Source organism: Elaeis guineensis, chromosome 3, assembly GCF_000442705.2.
Source record: "Elaeis guineensis isolate ETL-2024a chromosome 3, EG11, whole genome shotgun sequence".
Taxonomy (NCBI): Eukaryota; Viridiplantae; Streptophyta; class Magnoliopsida; order Arecales; family Arecaceae; genus Elaeis; species Elaeis guineensis.
In genome coordinates, this window is record NC_025995.2 from 125,073,878 (window position 1) to 125,089,965 (window position 16,088).

Genomic DNA, 16,088 nt, shown 5'->3' on the forward strand with positions numbered 1-16,088 from the left:
TTGCACCAGCCGGGAATCGAACCCGGGTCTGTACCGTGGCAGGGTACTATTCTACCACTAGACCACTGGTGCTGGGGACGAGGGAGCATCTCTAATTTATTTTCCAAAAAGGAGCGTTGCACTCTTTTAAGTGAAAAGGGAAGCAGAGAAACTGCCATTCGGCTTTTATTTAATATGAAAACTTACGGAGGGCATACAGAAAAAGAAAACAAAGAGGAGCGATGCTAGAAAAGGATCAAAGCCAGTCATCTATGAAAGTACATGAATACATAATACTCTCTTCAAAGGCTTCCTTGCCCATCAGAATCGGCTAAAGATTATACTATAGAGCAAACAGGAAGCTGGTGGTTGAGGCAGCAAATTAACCGGCATAGGGAAGAGCTAGAAGCATTAGAGAAGTGGAATGAAAAGGAAAGCAGAATCCCAACTTCGATCATCAGGGAGTACCTTAGTCAAAATAAAAATCATCAAGGAGTGGCCCCAATCGAAGACAGCAATTTTTTCCAAAATTTGCCATGAAAATCGGCCGACCTTCTTGAACAAAGATGCTCCGAAGATTTTGAAAGTATGCAGCACAGTGTAGTGTAGACAGAGCAGGTCTTTCAAAGAAATATTCTTCCATTTTTCTGTTTCCGAATTCCCCAGTACATAGCTACAAGCAGCTGGTTGGCTGCCTTCCTTGTTGAACAATCAAAAGACGATCTCCTCCAGTTAGTTCAAGTGTCATGCAAGTTGGATGGCAACCCCAGATGTTGAGCTGAATTTTTAGAGCTGTCTAAATCATGCTGTGGGAGAAGGGACATTTGTTGAGTAGATGATTAATCTCATGGTATATCGACATTACAGAAATGATCTTGTCAGCTACGTCAGCAAAAGAACTTTGGAAAACTCTGAACTTTTCTGGTACACGGACGATCCCATGCATGCCTGAGTCACCCGTCCAGCCAAACATCTGAGGAAGATGCTTCTGAGTAGATTTGCGATTACTTGATCAAATTCACGACACTCGATCGTTAGAAAGGGTAGCACCAGAATTGCCACGAGGATTGCACCCAGGAGGATGGCCATGCAATACCACTTCCGGGAGCTCTTCTGGTACTCCCTGGCCGTCTCCAGCTCCACCGTTCCCCTCCTGACGAAGGAGTTGGCATGCTCTCGATGTCGTTGAGCTGGTGGCCCTGCGCCTCCACCAGCGCTGCCATGTCCAGGAACACCTGGTGCAGCTCCAGCAGGCTCTTCTCGATCTCCTTCACCGCGTCGTGCCGCTCCTGGATCTCCGAGATGGTCTCCATGATCTGCCCTCGCCCTTCCTCCTGGATCGCCTTCTGGAGGAAACGTCTCGCTCTCCCCGGACGAGATGACCGTCTCGATCGTCTCCTCGTCGGCGTGCTCCCCGGTCACCGTGAAATACCGCCGTCCCACCGTCTCCTTGTACTCGGCGGCGATCCTCGTCCTCGGACCCTGGAAGTCGTCCATGAGGTCCTTGAGCTTCTTGCCGAGCCCGCTGACGATGAACGCACGCGTGGCGGAGGTGCCGGGGCCGCGCCCTGGGAGCTTGCGGTGGGCGGCGTTGGCCCGGTCCAGCGCCTCGAGCTTCCCCTTCACCGCCTTGGCGCGGCGGAGGACCTGCTCGATATCGGCATCCATGCGCGCCCGGAGATCCTTCATGATGTTGGCCTTGTGGACCGTCTTGCTCTCCTCGTTGGCCTCCTGGAGGCGGCGGTACAGCTTCTCCAGACCATGGACGTCGTCCTTCACGATCTCCACCTCCTCGAAGAACTTGTCGAGGTTGCCGGCCTCCCCCATTCCCGCCATCATGCCGGACTCCAGCTCGTCCAGCTGGACCTGCTGCTTCCGGTCCGCGTACTTCTTGAAGGAGGTCGTAGAGAAGAGTTTGTTCATTTCGAATGCAGATCAGGTGGAGGTTGGATGTACTCACCGGCGGGCTGCACCAAAGCAAATCAAGGACTCAAACTAATTCTTTTTCCTTCTTTTTTTCCTCCCTAACGCTGGCTACTATATATATATATATATATCTCTCTAACAGTAGCTTATCCTATATATGTTTCTGATCAAGGTGGCCGGTTGGCTACTAAGGGCAGCTGGGCTCATCTGACAGAGGTTTTGTACGAGGAGTTGAAGATGTTGGAACAAGGAGGGATGAGTGGTGGATCGATGTCCGGCACGAGAGACTGGGATGGCCGGGGGCAAAAGCAGCAGAATCTAATTAGGCCAACCCAGAAACTCTCAGGAGGGAAAGGGGGTTGGCGTCGTAGAAGACCAGCAGTAGCCAGAGAGAGAGAGAGAGAGAGAGAGGAGAGGGTGGACGCCATGTGGCGAGGCGACTCTGACTTCTGAGGCTCCTACAAGAGCTGACGTCCAAAAACACACAGTCCTCCTGTGTTGACCGGGACGCCGGTCGCGGATTTTGTGTGGGACCCGAGGATGTCTTTGTCATTGAGCGGAAATAGCCCACCTGATCCGGGACCGGTCCAGGCGTGGGGATGGCACTACATGAGTGTTCTTCATCTCCAAAATGTCTAGCAATTAACATCATTTAAGTTCTTACACATCAAAAAAAAACATCATTTAAGTTCTTTTCAGTAGAATCCGGTGCTTGTATAGCACTTATCCAGATAATTAAGGTTGATAGCATCATTTGCTGCTATGCTATGCTATCAGAAGAAGAAAACTTCAACGATTGTGGGTAGCTAAATATCACTACAAAGAAAAGGAAAAAAAGCATAATTAAATGATAAAATAAAAGAGGTTCCTCATTGAAGGAATTTCATGTGGGAGTAAATTTACAAGAAAAAATGAATGATCACTAGAGTACCAAAATGTGATGGAGTTTTATCCTTGCAACTCAAACAAACAAAAGTAGATGCCTGTTACACTCATTTTTAAGATGACCTTTATCTCTTTACTTGCTTTTTTTATTTTTTTTAAGACAAAAATATCACATTTCTCTTACCAAACTAAGATATACTCTTTTATGTCAACGGTTCTTTCATCTTACTGCATACATAGATCTCCAAGCACTCCAAATTCATCCATCCATCTGCATGGATCTCAAAACTCAATGGTGGGTTCGCATCATGAAGAAAGGTGAATCCTCCTCCTCCATGCAAGTTATGCCCTTCATTCATGCCCCTGCACAGATTCCGAAAAAACCATTGCATGATCCAACCGTATAATCCCGCAAAAGGAAGATGAATCCTTCTAACGCTAACGCCTGAATGAATGACACCTCCAGGCGACGGGTATCATGGGTGCTGAGCTCGCCCAGATTCCAGAAAAATCCTGACTCCAATAAGGCCAGATGCACCATCTCATATAAAACCAAAATGCCTATACGAAATCCGTTAGGTTCCCTCTGGAGAGGGAAGATACTGCACACAGGACTCATCAGAATGATTAATGTTAAATAACAACGATAAAAGTGACATCTGACACTTCTCTTCATGAGAATGGAATCCGAGTTCATTCCTGGATATACGGAACCAAGAATATAAAACATCAATGCCTCCACAACCACCTGCAGCCCCATTGCAAGCATCACAAAACCGTTTGACCAATATTTCTCAGGGAAACTGGCAAAGGCAGTTAATTGCAAATAGCAAGGTGATTAAACCCGTAGCAAAGTTTTAAGACATCCCTACGACATATTAACTTGATATTACCTTGTTGTCGTAGGAGACAAACAATAACCATCAAGCCTTCTAAACCCCATCCAATATCAGCACATAAATTCTTCACCCCTCAACAGAGATTTTTATTTGTATTTTTTTTCTCTCTTTTACCTTCAATACCTTGATTATCTTGGAACCAAAAGCAACGAAGGAAAACAAAAAGATGTTCAACTACACACAATGTTCTTGTTAAATGGAAAGCTAATACTACAACTAAATATTGGACATCAAAAGATTACAAAATGCTTTAATTAAAGCACATTTCTTTAATTTTTATGGATGCTAATGACCAACTTGAAATTTTCTCATATTGACAGTAATCCTAAAACCAAAATAAAACACCAGGGCTGCCTTCAGTTTATCGAACATAGCTGTGCATTATCTTGCAACTCTAAAAAAAATTAATTTCAGTATTGAAGCAGCCATGAGAATATATTTATTGTGGCTTCTAACGCTGACAGGCATAAAGGCACAGAAACCATTCAATTCACCCAGCTCCCTATGTAACAGACTTCCTCAACCAATACTGCTGAAACCTCTGCTTTGCATACTCCATGTAATTGAAGTCAATATCATTGACGCGTTCCTGCAGATTAATGAATTGCAAAGGCTGAAACCAAATTCCAAGAAACAAGAGCCCAACTGAAGAGGAAAACAGACGAAGTGACTTACTGATATTATTCCCCATAGGCCCCAAACAAGATGACTTGCAAGAGCGTACTTCTCAATAAGCTCTAGTAAATTGTTGACTTCCACAAGATTGGGTGTTTCACCTATAGATAAAAGAATATGGAGTCCAAGAAAATTTTTAAAAGGAGAACAGAGTAGTGGGGTGGTGAGAATAGAAATAAAATTGAAATCTGGTAGTGCCAAAGATTTGAATAACCACCTTGGGGAACTGAAATAAAATTTAAATCTGGTAGTGCCGAAAATTTTGAAAAACCTCCTCTAACATTCATATCTTGAAAAATGACCCGGCATTACATGTAAAAAGATTATTCAAATGCTTCCAAGACAAGAAGAGTTTTTATTTGTCTTTCTTAGTGGAAGATGATCTAAACTCATATTGACGCTATCAAACTACTGATGTGGTCCAATATTATCTCATTGACTGTGCAATCCTATGGTGACCACACAATCTGATAAACTCCTGACAGGTCATCATGCTTAATGCTTCCTACTTGATATGCAATTGAAAAACCATAACTCATCAGTCTACCAGGTTTAGCAAGCCATTCAGCGACATGTGAACACATTAAGAAGGACAAGAAGTTTATTTCCTAACTCATTATCTTGATGTCAAAATAACCACATAGTTCTTTGATTCAACCTTCATAGTCTGAAAAGCTGTAGAATCTGTAGGAAATTTACACTTACCAGTTCTAATACCATGTATACATTTACAACACTGCACCTACAGACGCAGGTATGGAATGTCTTAAGACTGCTTAAGGTCGTAATATTTTTTTTTGATGAAATTAAGATCGTGATAAGTTATTTCAATCTGTTGTTGAGGTACCAGTTGAACCAAAAACATCGGTTCTCATTATGTGTTTTATGCAGCCTTTGAACAGATTACCTGACGAACTCAGATATGCCTGCACAAATCTCTTGCGCTCCTCATAATCTGTTCCCAAAAAGATCAGAACCAGATCATTAACACCGGTTTAAGAGTGTATATTTCAATGTCAGCAAACTGAATACCAAGAATTACAAACCTGGGTATTTATTGAAATCCAAAACATGAGGAGTCTCTGTATGGTAATCAGCAGCCATCTCACAAAAGTGATTGGCAAGATCATATGCAATGGGGTTGAAACTTGCATACTCATAGTCCTAAAATTATAAAAATAAAGAATAATGAGAAGTGGACACCATGGACATCCTACATAATTTCATATATGTCCGCCTTCAATCTGGTGTTGAGAGGTCAAGACAAAAAAATTAAAACAGAATGCTGGGCATGCAAGAGATTGGCTCCGATTATGTCATTGATGCATCAAGAAGCAGGGTTAAAATCGATCAATAAATTAAGGAACAAGATAAATACGATTTGTATCAGCATCCAAAAGTCACAGAAATGTCTTAATGAATAACTAAAAAGATAAGTAAAGACCAGAGTAAGGATATACAGAGTGTCTGGATATACGACTATACAACAGCCAGCATGATGTTACAATTGCTAGAGCATAACATATAATTATTTGACATGCCAATTCATACCATTCCAAGAGCAGACCTTAGCTGAATAGTTCTATTTGGTGGAGCATACCTGCTCTAGAAACTCGTTCTTGCACCCGTTTCTTAAGCATTTCCTTATTTTTCTTTTATGATGTGACAGACCAATTTCCCCTTACCCACCTCCAAACCTGCTCCTACTTCCAGCAACTAAAGAGCCAAAATACTCAAGGCATTCACTTCCCCCAAAAACAGATGATTTTCATCGGCACGAATGGAACATCATTTGCAAAGTTCCATCACTTTGCTTCTAACACTGATCAAAGGAAATTTCATTATTCATACTCTCACACAACACACATACAGGATAAGCTACTAAGATTAATGTGATTAATCTATGAAACTAGGTACCTTGAGTTGTTAACTGTGCCATTCAGGTTTGTTGTACCACCCCATATCAGACAATACGGAGTATACTGTAACATACTAATAATGCCATAGCGCTCCGTACCATATTACCATATCGTACCATACCGCATCCGCATATCGATACTATAGTGGGATTTTATCGGGATCCAGTACTGAGACGGCGAACCTTAGTACCATTCTCTACAAACCAAACAAATTAAAAAAGAACAAAAAAGATTTGAATCATCATTGGTAGCGTCGTACCTAGTTTGGGAGCATATACCACAAAAGTAGGGCCAACACCCACCATACTTTTCATGGCTTAAAACCATGATTTTCCATACCAAACTGAACTACACTATATCGAACATACAAGACCATATTGATGGTGAACTGATACTCTATATGGGAAGCGTACCAAGTGTTGGTACCAAGAGCCAACCCATACTAACACTACCAAAATGGTACCGGTATAGGCACCAAAAGTAGTACTACGAGCCTTTCTTAAAACATTCATAGCTAATATCAGAACTTCCTGCATATCTTATGAGGTTGTTAATTGTATCTCTACAAAGCAAACCATTTTTACTCCTTATGATGTCTTTGAACTTTTGAAGTTATGGTATGAAATGAAATGTACTGAAATCCTAAAATCTAATATTCCTTGGCCTGCATCACTCTCCTACAGTTGATAGGGAAAAAGAACAAATTAAGGACAAGAAAAAGACTCATCATTGGCGATGTAGTGCTTAGTTTTTGCTTTTCTTGGCTTAAGACCTCACAGCTACTATCAGAACTTCATGACCAAGCTCCAGAAACAATTCATCCATATGAGATGAAATCTCCCTGGAGAAGAACAATTTGGTCGGGAAACCAAATTTAATGATACAGATAGGACTCCTAAAGGAACTAGCTCTCTGCTTTGCTAATTGCAGAAAATTACTGGACCCACAACACCCCCTGTTCTTTATACACATGAATCTAAATGAAGTGGGACTCTAAAAAATATCTTTTTTTTTTTGCTTAACTAGAAGAATAAAATGCATGAAAAGTAGAATAAAAGCAAAAATCTGAAAATATATATATACTGTATTCCTGAAATAAGAAATCCCACTTCTTCTTTCTTTACCAGTTTTTTTTTTGCTGTTACAAGTTTTCTGAGACCACCATCAATGCTTAGACACTTGGAGAAAATGAACTATGAAGAGCAAGAAACTAACCATTCAACCAAAACTATAACATTTGTCCATCTCACTTAACAGAAACAGAAGTTTGAAAAGTTAACATTTAAGGAATTTACTAAAAGAGCCTGCAAATTAGTATGTCTTAGAGAAAGCAACTCACTATTATAGTTACTTGTCTGGTCTCCTCATCAATCATGATATTCCCGTACTGGAGATCATTATGACAGAATCCAATTCTCTGATCTTTCCCAGAGAAAAAACTTTCTAAAGTAGTTATCTCCTCCTCTAGGGTATCAAAGTGAAATTCTTTCTCATCTTCAGCTGAGCACAAATTTCGGGATGTTTTCAGCCATTTTCTGAGATAAAGAAAGATAATATAAGCTATCAGTCACATCACTGCTCAAAGTTAAGCCTAAAGTTTGACAGGTAATTAAATAATACCTCATTCTGTCCCATAAGAATACATTCCTTGGACCAGGCATGTCAAGGTCATGAAACTCCTTTAATTTAAATGCTACAAGAGCAGATATTTCTGGGTCCCGCAGATCAGCTGCAGAAAGAGTCTAAAATAGCAAAAGCAACATGACCAATTCAGAATATTGATACAGAAATTGTGAAAATTTAACAAGTAATTCCACCATTACTGTTAAAAGATTACCAAGAGATATGAGTAGATTACACAAGAAAAACCACAAAGCTTTCCATGCTAAGTAACTAACAAATCATGGGATGACCAAGTGATTTAGGAGCTCTTAAGCAGCATTTACAAATATATGAAATCAGACATCATTCACGTATCAATGTCACAGCATATATCTTAACCAATGTTCAGTTCATCCTTCATTCAACCAAGAATGCTCATAAGGAAGTCAGATAATGTGGCCGAAAGAGAGGGAAAAAAAACACATACTTCTTACCAGACAGTCACATAGATGAAGACATAAAGTATGGGATCAAGATACCCCAATCAAAGCCTAAGAACCATAACTACATTATTTTCTATCTTTACAAAACAGCAATGAAGAAGCTGAGCTATATCAAATAGCACTCACGCAATTATCTCTCCCGACCCTTGATGCTTGTTACCCAACTTAAGTTAAACCTTAATTAAAAAATCCTCTATGAAACCTGTCGATGATAATGGTATGGCTTAAAAGAAACCATAAGATGATTTTTATTGCAGCTTTCTAAAGTCTATTGACAAAAGATTTTCAAAAGAATGGAGGGGTTGACATCAGAATAAGAAATATCTTGCTCCAATTGTCACTGCCTCACTGGCACCTTCATTATGAAGATGATTCCAAGAACATCATTTATCTGGTTTTGAAAGGTAATGCTCCTTAAGAATTAGTTCACATTCTTAATGGGATCGGAGGCACTATTGTCCTAACAAGCACAATCTTAACAAAAGCCATATGGAGGCATGATGCTTCATGAATCCAAATTCACCAATCAGTGGAGACGTAGGGAAGAACTTGCAACCCAGGTATACTGCTACGTTAGCAACTTAACATACCACGGGTTGTCATAGTCCCCTTCTGTTTTAAAGTAAGCACCATTTAATCTTTAAAAAATTAAGGCACTTAAGCTGAAGCCAATCCTACAGACCCTAAGGTTATCTATTCAATAAAAGATGAATGCACCAGATTCCAACTCTCTTCATATATGAAGGTATATTCCATCTCTTCATATATGAAGGTATATTCCACCTTGACATGTGACTTTACCAGGACTTCTTTCTGCTCATAGTTGCAAAAAAGGTTTCTGACTATTTGGTGCTAGGCTGCCATTATTCGCTTCCAGTTTAGCATATGCTGAGGTCCTGAAGAATGCCTTTTCACATGTTAGAATATTATGCGCATAAACTATCGGCAACAACACCACCAGTGACAGCATAAATCATAAACTAGCAAAGTATCAAGCTTCTTGACCCCACAAGCACCTTTGGACCAAATAGTTGAATAGGAAGCGACTAGACCAAACAAAGAGCCCAAAAAACAGATCATATGCTTCCGTCCTTTGCCAGATAACATCTCAAGTATATGTTAGTGACAGCACATTGATCTTAATAATGAAAATAATAAATATCAAAAAATCCAGCTTGGGGGGGGGAGAAGAAGGAAAGAAAGAAGAAAGAATATTTCAGCTTGAAAACATTCATGTCTTCAAAACTTTCTCATCAACCATGGAAGAAAATGAAAAAACAATTGCAATGATACAACAAATAATAAATTATACAAACCTAATCTAGTAATATGTTAAAACAACTAATATGCAACGGAGCAATCAAAGAATCGGCACGCACCCCCAAATTAAAAGATTAACTGAACAAAAAAAGGAAAAAATTTCCTGCGAAATTGGGCATACCCTGGCGTTGATGAACTCCTCGATCCGGCCATTGGGAAACCGTCCAAGAAGCCGCGGCCCCTGCCCGTGCCTGGACATGCACTCGAACGTCCGGATCTCGTCCTCCCGGTCGAAGAAGACATCCACCCCCTCGCCATAGATCCGGACGAGCACCTTCCGAGAGACGCCGCCCTTCCCCATGGTCGGCCAATTGACCTGGAAGACCTGGTTGGTCATCGCCCCCTTGAGGTGCACCACCTCCAAGGCCTTGGAGTCGACCACATCGCTCCATTCCGACGCCAATCTGTCAAGAATCCTCCTCGCCTCCTTCGGAATCCTCTCCACGGCGTCAATTGCGCTGTCTACCTCGAGCGCCCCCATTTTTTCTCGTATCAGAATAACTCAAGAGAAAAGAAGAAGAGGAAGAAACACGGTTTCTTCTTTCCTTTCGTTGGAAACCCTAGCCCTGGACAGAGAAGAGAAAAAAAGAACGGGAGAGAGAGGAATGAGGGAAAGGAGGAAGGATGGAAGTCAATATATAGACGCGGGTGGAAACGGCGTCGATAACCGCCAACAAAGGCAAAATTGAGAAAAGAAGAGCAGGGAGGAGCAGCACCACCGGACGGACCCGTGGGATGAAGACGCGTGTTAAGTCGTCGACGCCGCCGTGGGTCGTCGGAAGAGTGGAGCTGGGAGGCGGTGCAGCGAGAGAGCAAGCCCGTCGCTCCTCCGCTTCCCATTGGCATCGCGAGGGCGGCGGGAACAATTCATTTATTTTTCTCGGCCCCCGGGCCCCGGCCTCCGTGGGGCCTCTCCGTGCTACGCGCGTCCTTTGTGGGCTCCGCCGTGAAAATTTATTGGCTGGACCACGTCATCGTGGAGCTCCAATGAAATCATTATGAATAAATTTATTTTATCTAAATTCATTTTACCATAAGCTACATCCACTTGGAGGCAGCACACATTCTCCCACGGTAACTCAGATCATCGTCATTAATTTGCTTTCCTTTTTTCGGTTTTTTGGGCTACCAAGAATATTGTTCTTTTTTTTGCGTGTAAATATATACTTAACATAAATTCACGCAAAACGGCTCACCATGCCATGCGCTGCCGTTAAGAATCTTGCATTCGGAAGAAGCATGCCTTGTCATCCATACTACACAATATTTTTAAAATCAAACCGGATGGTAGACCGGCAAGCTATCTGGTTCACGAGTTGACTGATCCAATTCGACCCCGTCCAAGCAATAATTAGATCAGTGTCAGAGGAGATATGATCTTTACACCTGGAAGTTTGTTTTATAAGGGCAGAACCCAAGAGAAAAAAATCGATCCGACCGAACCCAATTGAAATGACATAATCGATACGATCTGACTCAATGAATAACATCATATCTAAATTCATTAAATTTAAAAAATAAAATTTGATCGAATTTAAATTAAAATTTAAATTAAAAAAAATTAAAATTATAATACAATATAGATAAATATAATAGTACTGTTTTCTATTCAAATCTGAATTCGATCCGAACGTAAAATATAATAATATTCGAATATATATCCATATATATATATATATATATATATATATATATATATATATATATATATATATATATATATATATATACACACAAACACACAAATTATTCAATTTATATTAATATAATAATTATATTAATTCATCAATTATTGAATTATATTAATATATTTTTTTCTTCATTCTCATTATCTTTTAGTATCTCAAACTCTTTTTTCTCTTAATATTTTTTTATTATAGAATAAGATAATTAATATTTTTTATCTTAAAAATATTATAATTTTGAATACTATTTTTTTGAATTCTATGTTAAATTGTAATTTATTTTTATGTTTGATTTTTATAAATTTAGACTTATAAATTATATTCTATGTTAAATTGGTAATTCTGTTTTGGTGATAATATGTATAGAATTATTTTAGTTGTTTATTTTTTTAGATATGGGACGGATATGGATTGGATATAGAGAAATGGTTGTCCGTGAGTCTTCTCAAATTCATTAGATATGGAGATGTGTATCTCTTTTCTTATCCGATCAGATATCGGGTAGGATTTGAGTATAGAATATTAAGTTTGGATTTGAAGATGGATAGTATAATATCTTACTCAAACTCTATTCACTGTCATCTTTATCCCCAATGAGACTAAGAAATAAAACAGTCCTTGTTGTAGCTTGGCCAAATATCAAACAAAATAAAAATTTGGGTATCGAGACACCTTTTTTTTTTATATTTAGAATTTTCAAACAAATTCGATCATAAAGGGATCTCACAAAACAGAGAACTAGAGATTTCTGAAACAAATCCTATAATCAGTATCCAGTTTTTTTTCCCGTTAAAAAAAAAAAGAATTTGAGGGGAAGTATTCAGTAGTATAATCTCATATGCATAATTAGTTGGCCCCAGACATTTACCAAATCGCCTTTACAAGCAGGCCCCAGCAGTACCCTTCTCTCTCATAGAAATAAAAATACAGCAATCCATAATAACATCAGCAAGCCCAACTCCGCCGGCCTTGTTCCAGCGGTATTTACAATTTGTATAGGGAACAGGCAGCCATCTCGGGACGCATTCTTGTTAGTGATCTTTGCCAAACCTTGGAAGTCGCACGCTCTCACATCCTGGTCCGTCATCTGGAAGTACATGTTGAAGGCATACGATATCCTGTCGTTGCGATCCAACTTGCTGCACGGCGACGAGCCCATCAACGCCGTGCAGTCCCCGTGGAAGCACGCAAAATCCATGCTCGATGGCACTTTCTCCTGATTCTTCGCATTCGGATCGAAGACGCACCACTCATCCTCCAGATACTCCACCCCGGATGCACCCACCAAGTACTTATCATTTCCCTTGCCGGAGAGATCCATCGGAAACTTGGGCTTCCCGTCGTACGCGAAGATCCCCCAATGGCGCTCAAAGAAGCCCGGTTGGATGCTCTTCATGTCCTCGTCGATAAAGGCGAAGAGGTAGACGTCCATCGGGCCGGGCCTCAGCGGCGTGCCCGTATTGCTCCCCATCTTCTTCAACAACCCGTCGTAGAATCTCTTCGCATCTGCTACGTTGGCATGCTTGCTACCATCCGTCGGCCAGCCGACTTCGCCGATTATGATCTTCATGTTGGAGAGGCCGACCTTCTTCAAGGCCCACACGAGCGTGTCAAAGTTGGCGTCGAACACGTTGTTGTACTGGGTACCTTCGTCGTTGATCGACGGGCCACCACCACCGAAGAAGGCGAAGTCTACCGGGAAGTTGGGATTTTCGTAGAGGCTGAGGAAGGGGTAGATGTTGATGACGAAGGGCGAGCCATGGGAGTCGAGGAACCGCGCGATTTCGACCATGAGGTCATGAATGTCGGAGCGGAATTTACCTGCCGAGGGTACGGCGTTGTCATCCGGGGAGCTGTAGATGTCGGCGTTCATGGGGATGGTGGCCTTGATCTCCTTGTGTCCCATCTCGTCCAGGGCCTTCTGGATGTTCTTGAGTGCAGGAAACGTGGTTTTCAGGAACGTGCCATTGTAACTCTGGAGGAAGGGTTCGTTGCCCACGGCAACATACCTGACCAGAAATGATCGATACAAAGGCATCGTTATTCGAAGATATATGGTTGAAATGTTGTCGAAGATATAGCTTTCATTCGATCATACTTGATATTGACGTCTTTGTAACCGGTGACGTTCTCGTGAACCCAGGCTTTTGCGTTCGAGAAGGTGCCCATGTGCTCCAGCTGATCGTTGGGGATGCCGACCATGACCTCGATCCCTGTGTTGGCCAGGGCGCTCATCGCCGACGACTCCGGTCGAACAGCTTGACCTTCTTGATCCCGTTGTCCGTGAGCATTCGGACGACGATTTTGGGGGGCAGCGGGTGCGACGCCTGGGTCCCCCAGTTCACGCCGATGGCTTCCGCGGATGCGGCCGAGATCACCAGGGCAGCGAACAACACCCATGCCATTCTTCGAGACTCCATCGGAACTGGGATGAGAATGGGATATATTTACCAGGGTCGATTTGTCCCGAGAGGGGAGATGTTGGGAGGAGGAAGATTCGAGAAGAGGCCCCTCGTTGATGATGGCGTGTGGAGTCTCTTAAAAATGGCGGGAGAGGAAGGTAGGAGGAAACGGGTTCTGTTGGGGACATGCTTGGCCAACTATGGAAGTTTGTGTTGGAAAGTTGTTTTCCTCGAAATCTAGCTTTAAATTGTTTGTCTCAACAGAAAGTTCATAATTATAGGATATCTTTTACGGCGTCTGCAGTTGTATCTTTCTTTTCCATGGACCAGATTTTTCTAAATTTTTTTTATTATATTTATATTTTCTTACAACAAAATACGTGAGATTTGCGCTAAAAATATCCTTTAAAGGGTTGGTGTTTGACACGTATGATGGGCACCCTCAAATATTATTAGGTAGAATCATTTTGCTACAGTAGATATCGCATTCTACACTGCCTCTCAAATCGTTCTGTCATGTCTCCGGCTCTCCAATCATTTTTGCCAAAACTCAATGCTTCCCCCTAATCAACTTCTAACAAGAATTTGTACTTATTTACCCCTTAACAGCTCTGATGAAACCGGCACGACCATCAAAAATTTATTAAGATTTTAGGGTAACCAACTGCTGCCTATCAAAAATTTATTAAGATTTTAGGATAACCAACTGCTGCCTGTCTTAGACAGCTCTGAAATTTCTTTCTCTTGACTCTCTTCTCCTTCAAAATTTTTGAAAGTTAACTTTGATGCAGTTATAATAGACGATAAAATAACTATTGACTTTGTAGTTCGCAACAGTACAGAGATAACTTTATATATCAGTAGCAGAACTCTAATTTTATTTTCTACTCATTATGCTGAGCTTCATGTAGTTTGGATAGAATTGCAAATTGCTGTTTTTCATTTTAGTGCTATTAATGTCTGGTTAGAAGGAGATGTTTGAATGTTATTAAAATTATTGTTAATGATTCTACAGACAATGCTTTGAATTTTTCATCTGACACGACATTCTATGTTGGAAAGATAAGTGTAACGTTTGCCGGATTATTGGTACTAACCGTAACACTAATAAAGCCACTGATTGTGCTGCCAAAATGATATTTATTGATAATTTTTTTTTATGACATGCATGACTTCATCCATCCTTCCTTTATACTTAATTTTGCAGGATGACATACATAGAATAGACTGCACATCTAAGCAAATGAGCTGGCTGCAATATTTTAAAATTATTATCTCATTTTTTTTTTCTTGTTCAATGTATATTTAGATTTTATATAGTTGATGATTATCTGATTCTCTTACCTTCGTGTAATGTTGCTATGCCTCAATGGTTCCGTTGTATTTCTATAATATTATTTATTTTTTAATTTTTATGGGTGTAACATCTTTAAGTGTTCAGGTTATTATTGGCAAATTGTTCTGTCGTAACCTCTATATTTGAAAGTTTAGGCTCCATTTTTTTACCAAAACAAAAAAAAAGAAGATTTGAAAGGTAAGATTTTTTTTTCCACATAAATTAATAATTTTTTTTTCGTTTCGATTCATTCTAATTTGCGGAGACCTTTGGGGAAGGAGGGCACCTGAGGGAGATGGGGGGTTTCTTAGGTTGGCTGGCGATGGCGGCGCGGAGGCGGAGGGCGGGGGGAGGCCATCGGCCGACGGGAGGGAGAGGAGGAGGCGAAGGAGGCGGAGGAGGGGCAGTTGGAGAGTGGAGGAGGCGGAGGAGGGGCAGGGCGGGGAGGAGAAAAAATCGGATTTCACGCCGCCTCCCACGCCGTTCTCGTTCGTCCACGCCGCCTCCCATGCCGTTCCCGTTCGTCCCACCTCCAACCCTTCCGAATCTGCCGCCGGCACGGGATTGTGCATCTCCCCTTCGCTGGAGCCCCTTCCAAACCTCCCAAAGCTCCATCTTTTCTTCTCTTTCCTTTCCCCGCCACTGGTACCGGCATTGTCCTTTTAATCCTTAGCATCACTCCTCAGCCACCTCGTAGCTCGGCAGCCGGAACCAGACAAAACTTGGAGACAAGGACTGGAGCTCGAGTACCAGTGGGAAAAGGTCAGGCGGTCCTGTAGAAGAAACGGGAGACAAACATTCGATCAAGAGTATTAAAATCTAAAGCAATCAGTTTCCAAGTTGCTGAATAGAAAGAGTAGTAGAAAGTTACCAAAGGCGAGGGGACCAGAGAACAGCGAGAAGAGAAGATGGAACGGCGTGGGAGGCGGCGGGGACGAGCGCGCTTCTAATAAACGG

The 16,088-nt window shown here is 41.4% G+C and overlaps 2 protein-coding genes, 1 non-coding gene and 1 pseudogene across 5 annotated transcripts; all 4 read right to left on the minus strand.

The window, feature by feature from the left end:
- Position 1: 1 nt before the first annotated feature.
- Positions 2-72, minus strand: TRNAG-GCC (transfer RNA glycine (anticodon GCC)). Its single transcript has one exon. It is a non-coding gene; the product is annotated as a tRNA-Gly (tRNA).
- Positions 73-732: 660 nt separating this feature from the next.
- On the minus strand, positions 733-2,028 carry LOC105040348 (syntaxin-124-like; annotated as a pseudogene).
- Positions 2,029-3,856: 1,828 nt separating this feature from the next.
- On the minus strand, positions 3,857-10,582 carry LOC105040302 (probable choline kinase 2). 3 transcript variants are annotated; one of them, XM_019848997.3, is made up of 8 exons: positions 10,437-10,582; positions 9,830-10,274; positions 7,904-8,025; positions 7,623-7,818; positions 5,411-5,528; positions 5,272-5,319; positions 4,365-4,465; positions 3,857-4,278 (listed from the first exon to the last, which is right to left on the minus strand). In XM_019848997.3, exons 2-8 carry the CDS (start codon positions 10,187-10,189, stop codon positions 4,192-4,194), a joined length of 1,032 nt encoding a protein of 343 aa, XP_019704556.2. In that variant the 5' UTR covers positions 10,190-10,274; positions 10,437-10,582; the 3' UTR covers positions 3,857-4,191. The 3 variants fall into 3 exon arrangements, with proteins under 3 accessions (XP_019704556.2, XP_019704555.2, XP_019704557.2); XM_019848996.3 differs by having other exon boundaries at positions 10,425-10,567; XM_019848998.2 differs by having other exon boundaries at positions 10,428-10,557.
- A 1,600-nt stretch (positions 10,583-12,182) lies between these two features.
- On the minus strand, positions 12,183-16,086 carry LOC105040301 (glucan endo-1,3-beta-glucosidase 8). The gene is given in 4 exon segments (XM_010916771.4): positions 12,183-13,402; positions 13,492-13,642; positions 13,645-15,904; positions 16,003-16,086. Coding segments are annotated over 3 exon segments (1,419 nt in total). The 5' UTR covers positions 13,814-15,904; positions 16,003-16,086; the 3' UTR covers positions 12,183-12,303.
- Between the last annotated feature and the right edge of the window lie 2 nt (positions 16,087-16,088).

Coding starts and splice junctions, on each gene's coding strand:
- LOC105040302 (XM_019848997.3), bottom strand. CDS start 10,189: ATGGGGGCGCTCGAGGTAGACAGCGCAATTGACGCCGTGGAGAGGATT. Junction 7,819..7,903: donor TTCTTATGGGACAGAATGAG/GTATTATTTAAT, acceptor TCTTTATCTCAG/AAAATGGCTGAAAACATCCC. Junction 4,279..4,364: donor GCCTATGGGGAATAATATCA/GTAAGTCACTTC, acceptor ATTAATCTGCAG/GAACGCGTCAATGATATTGA.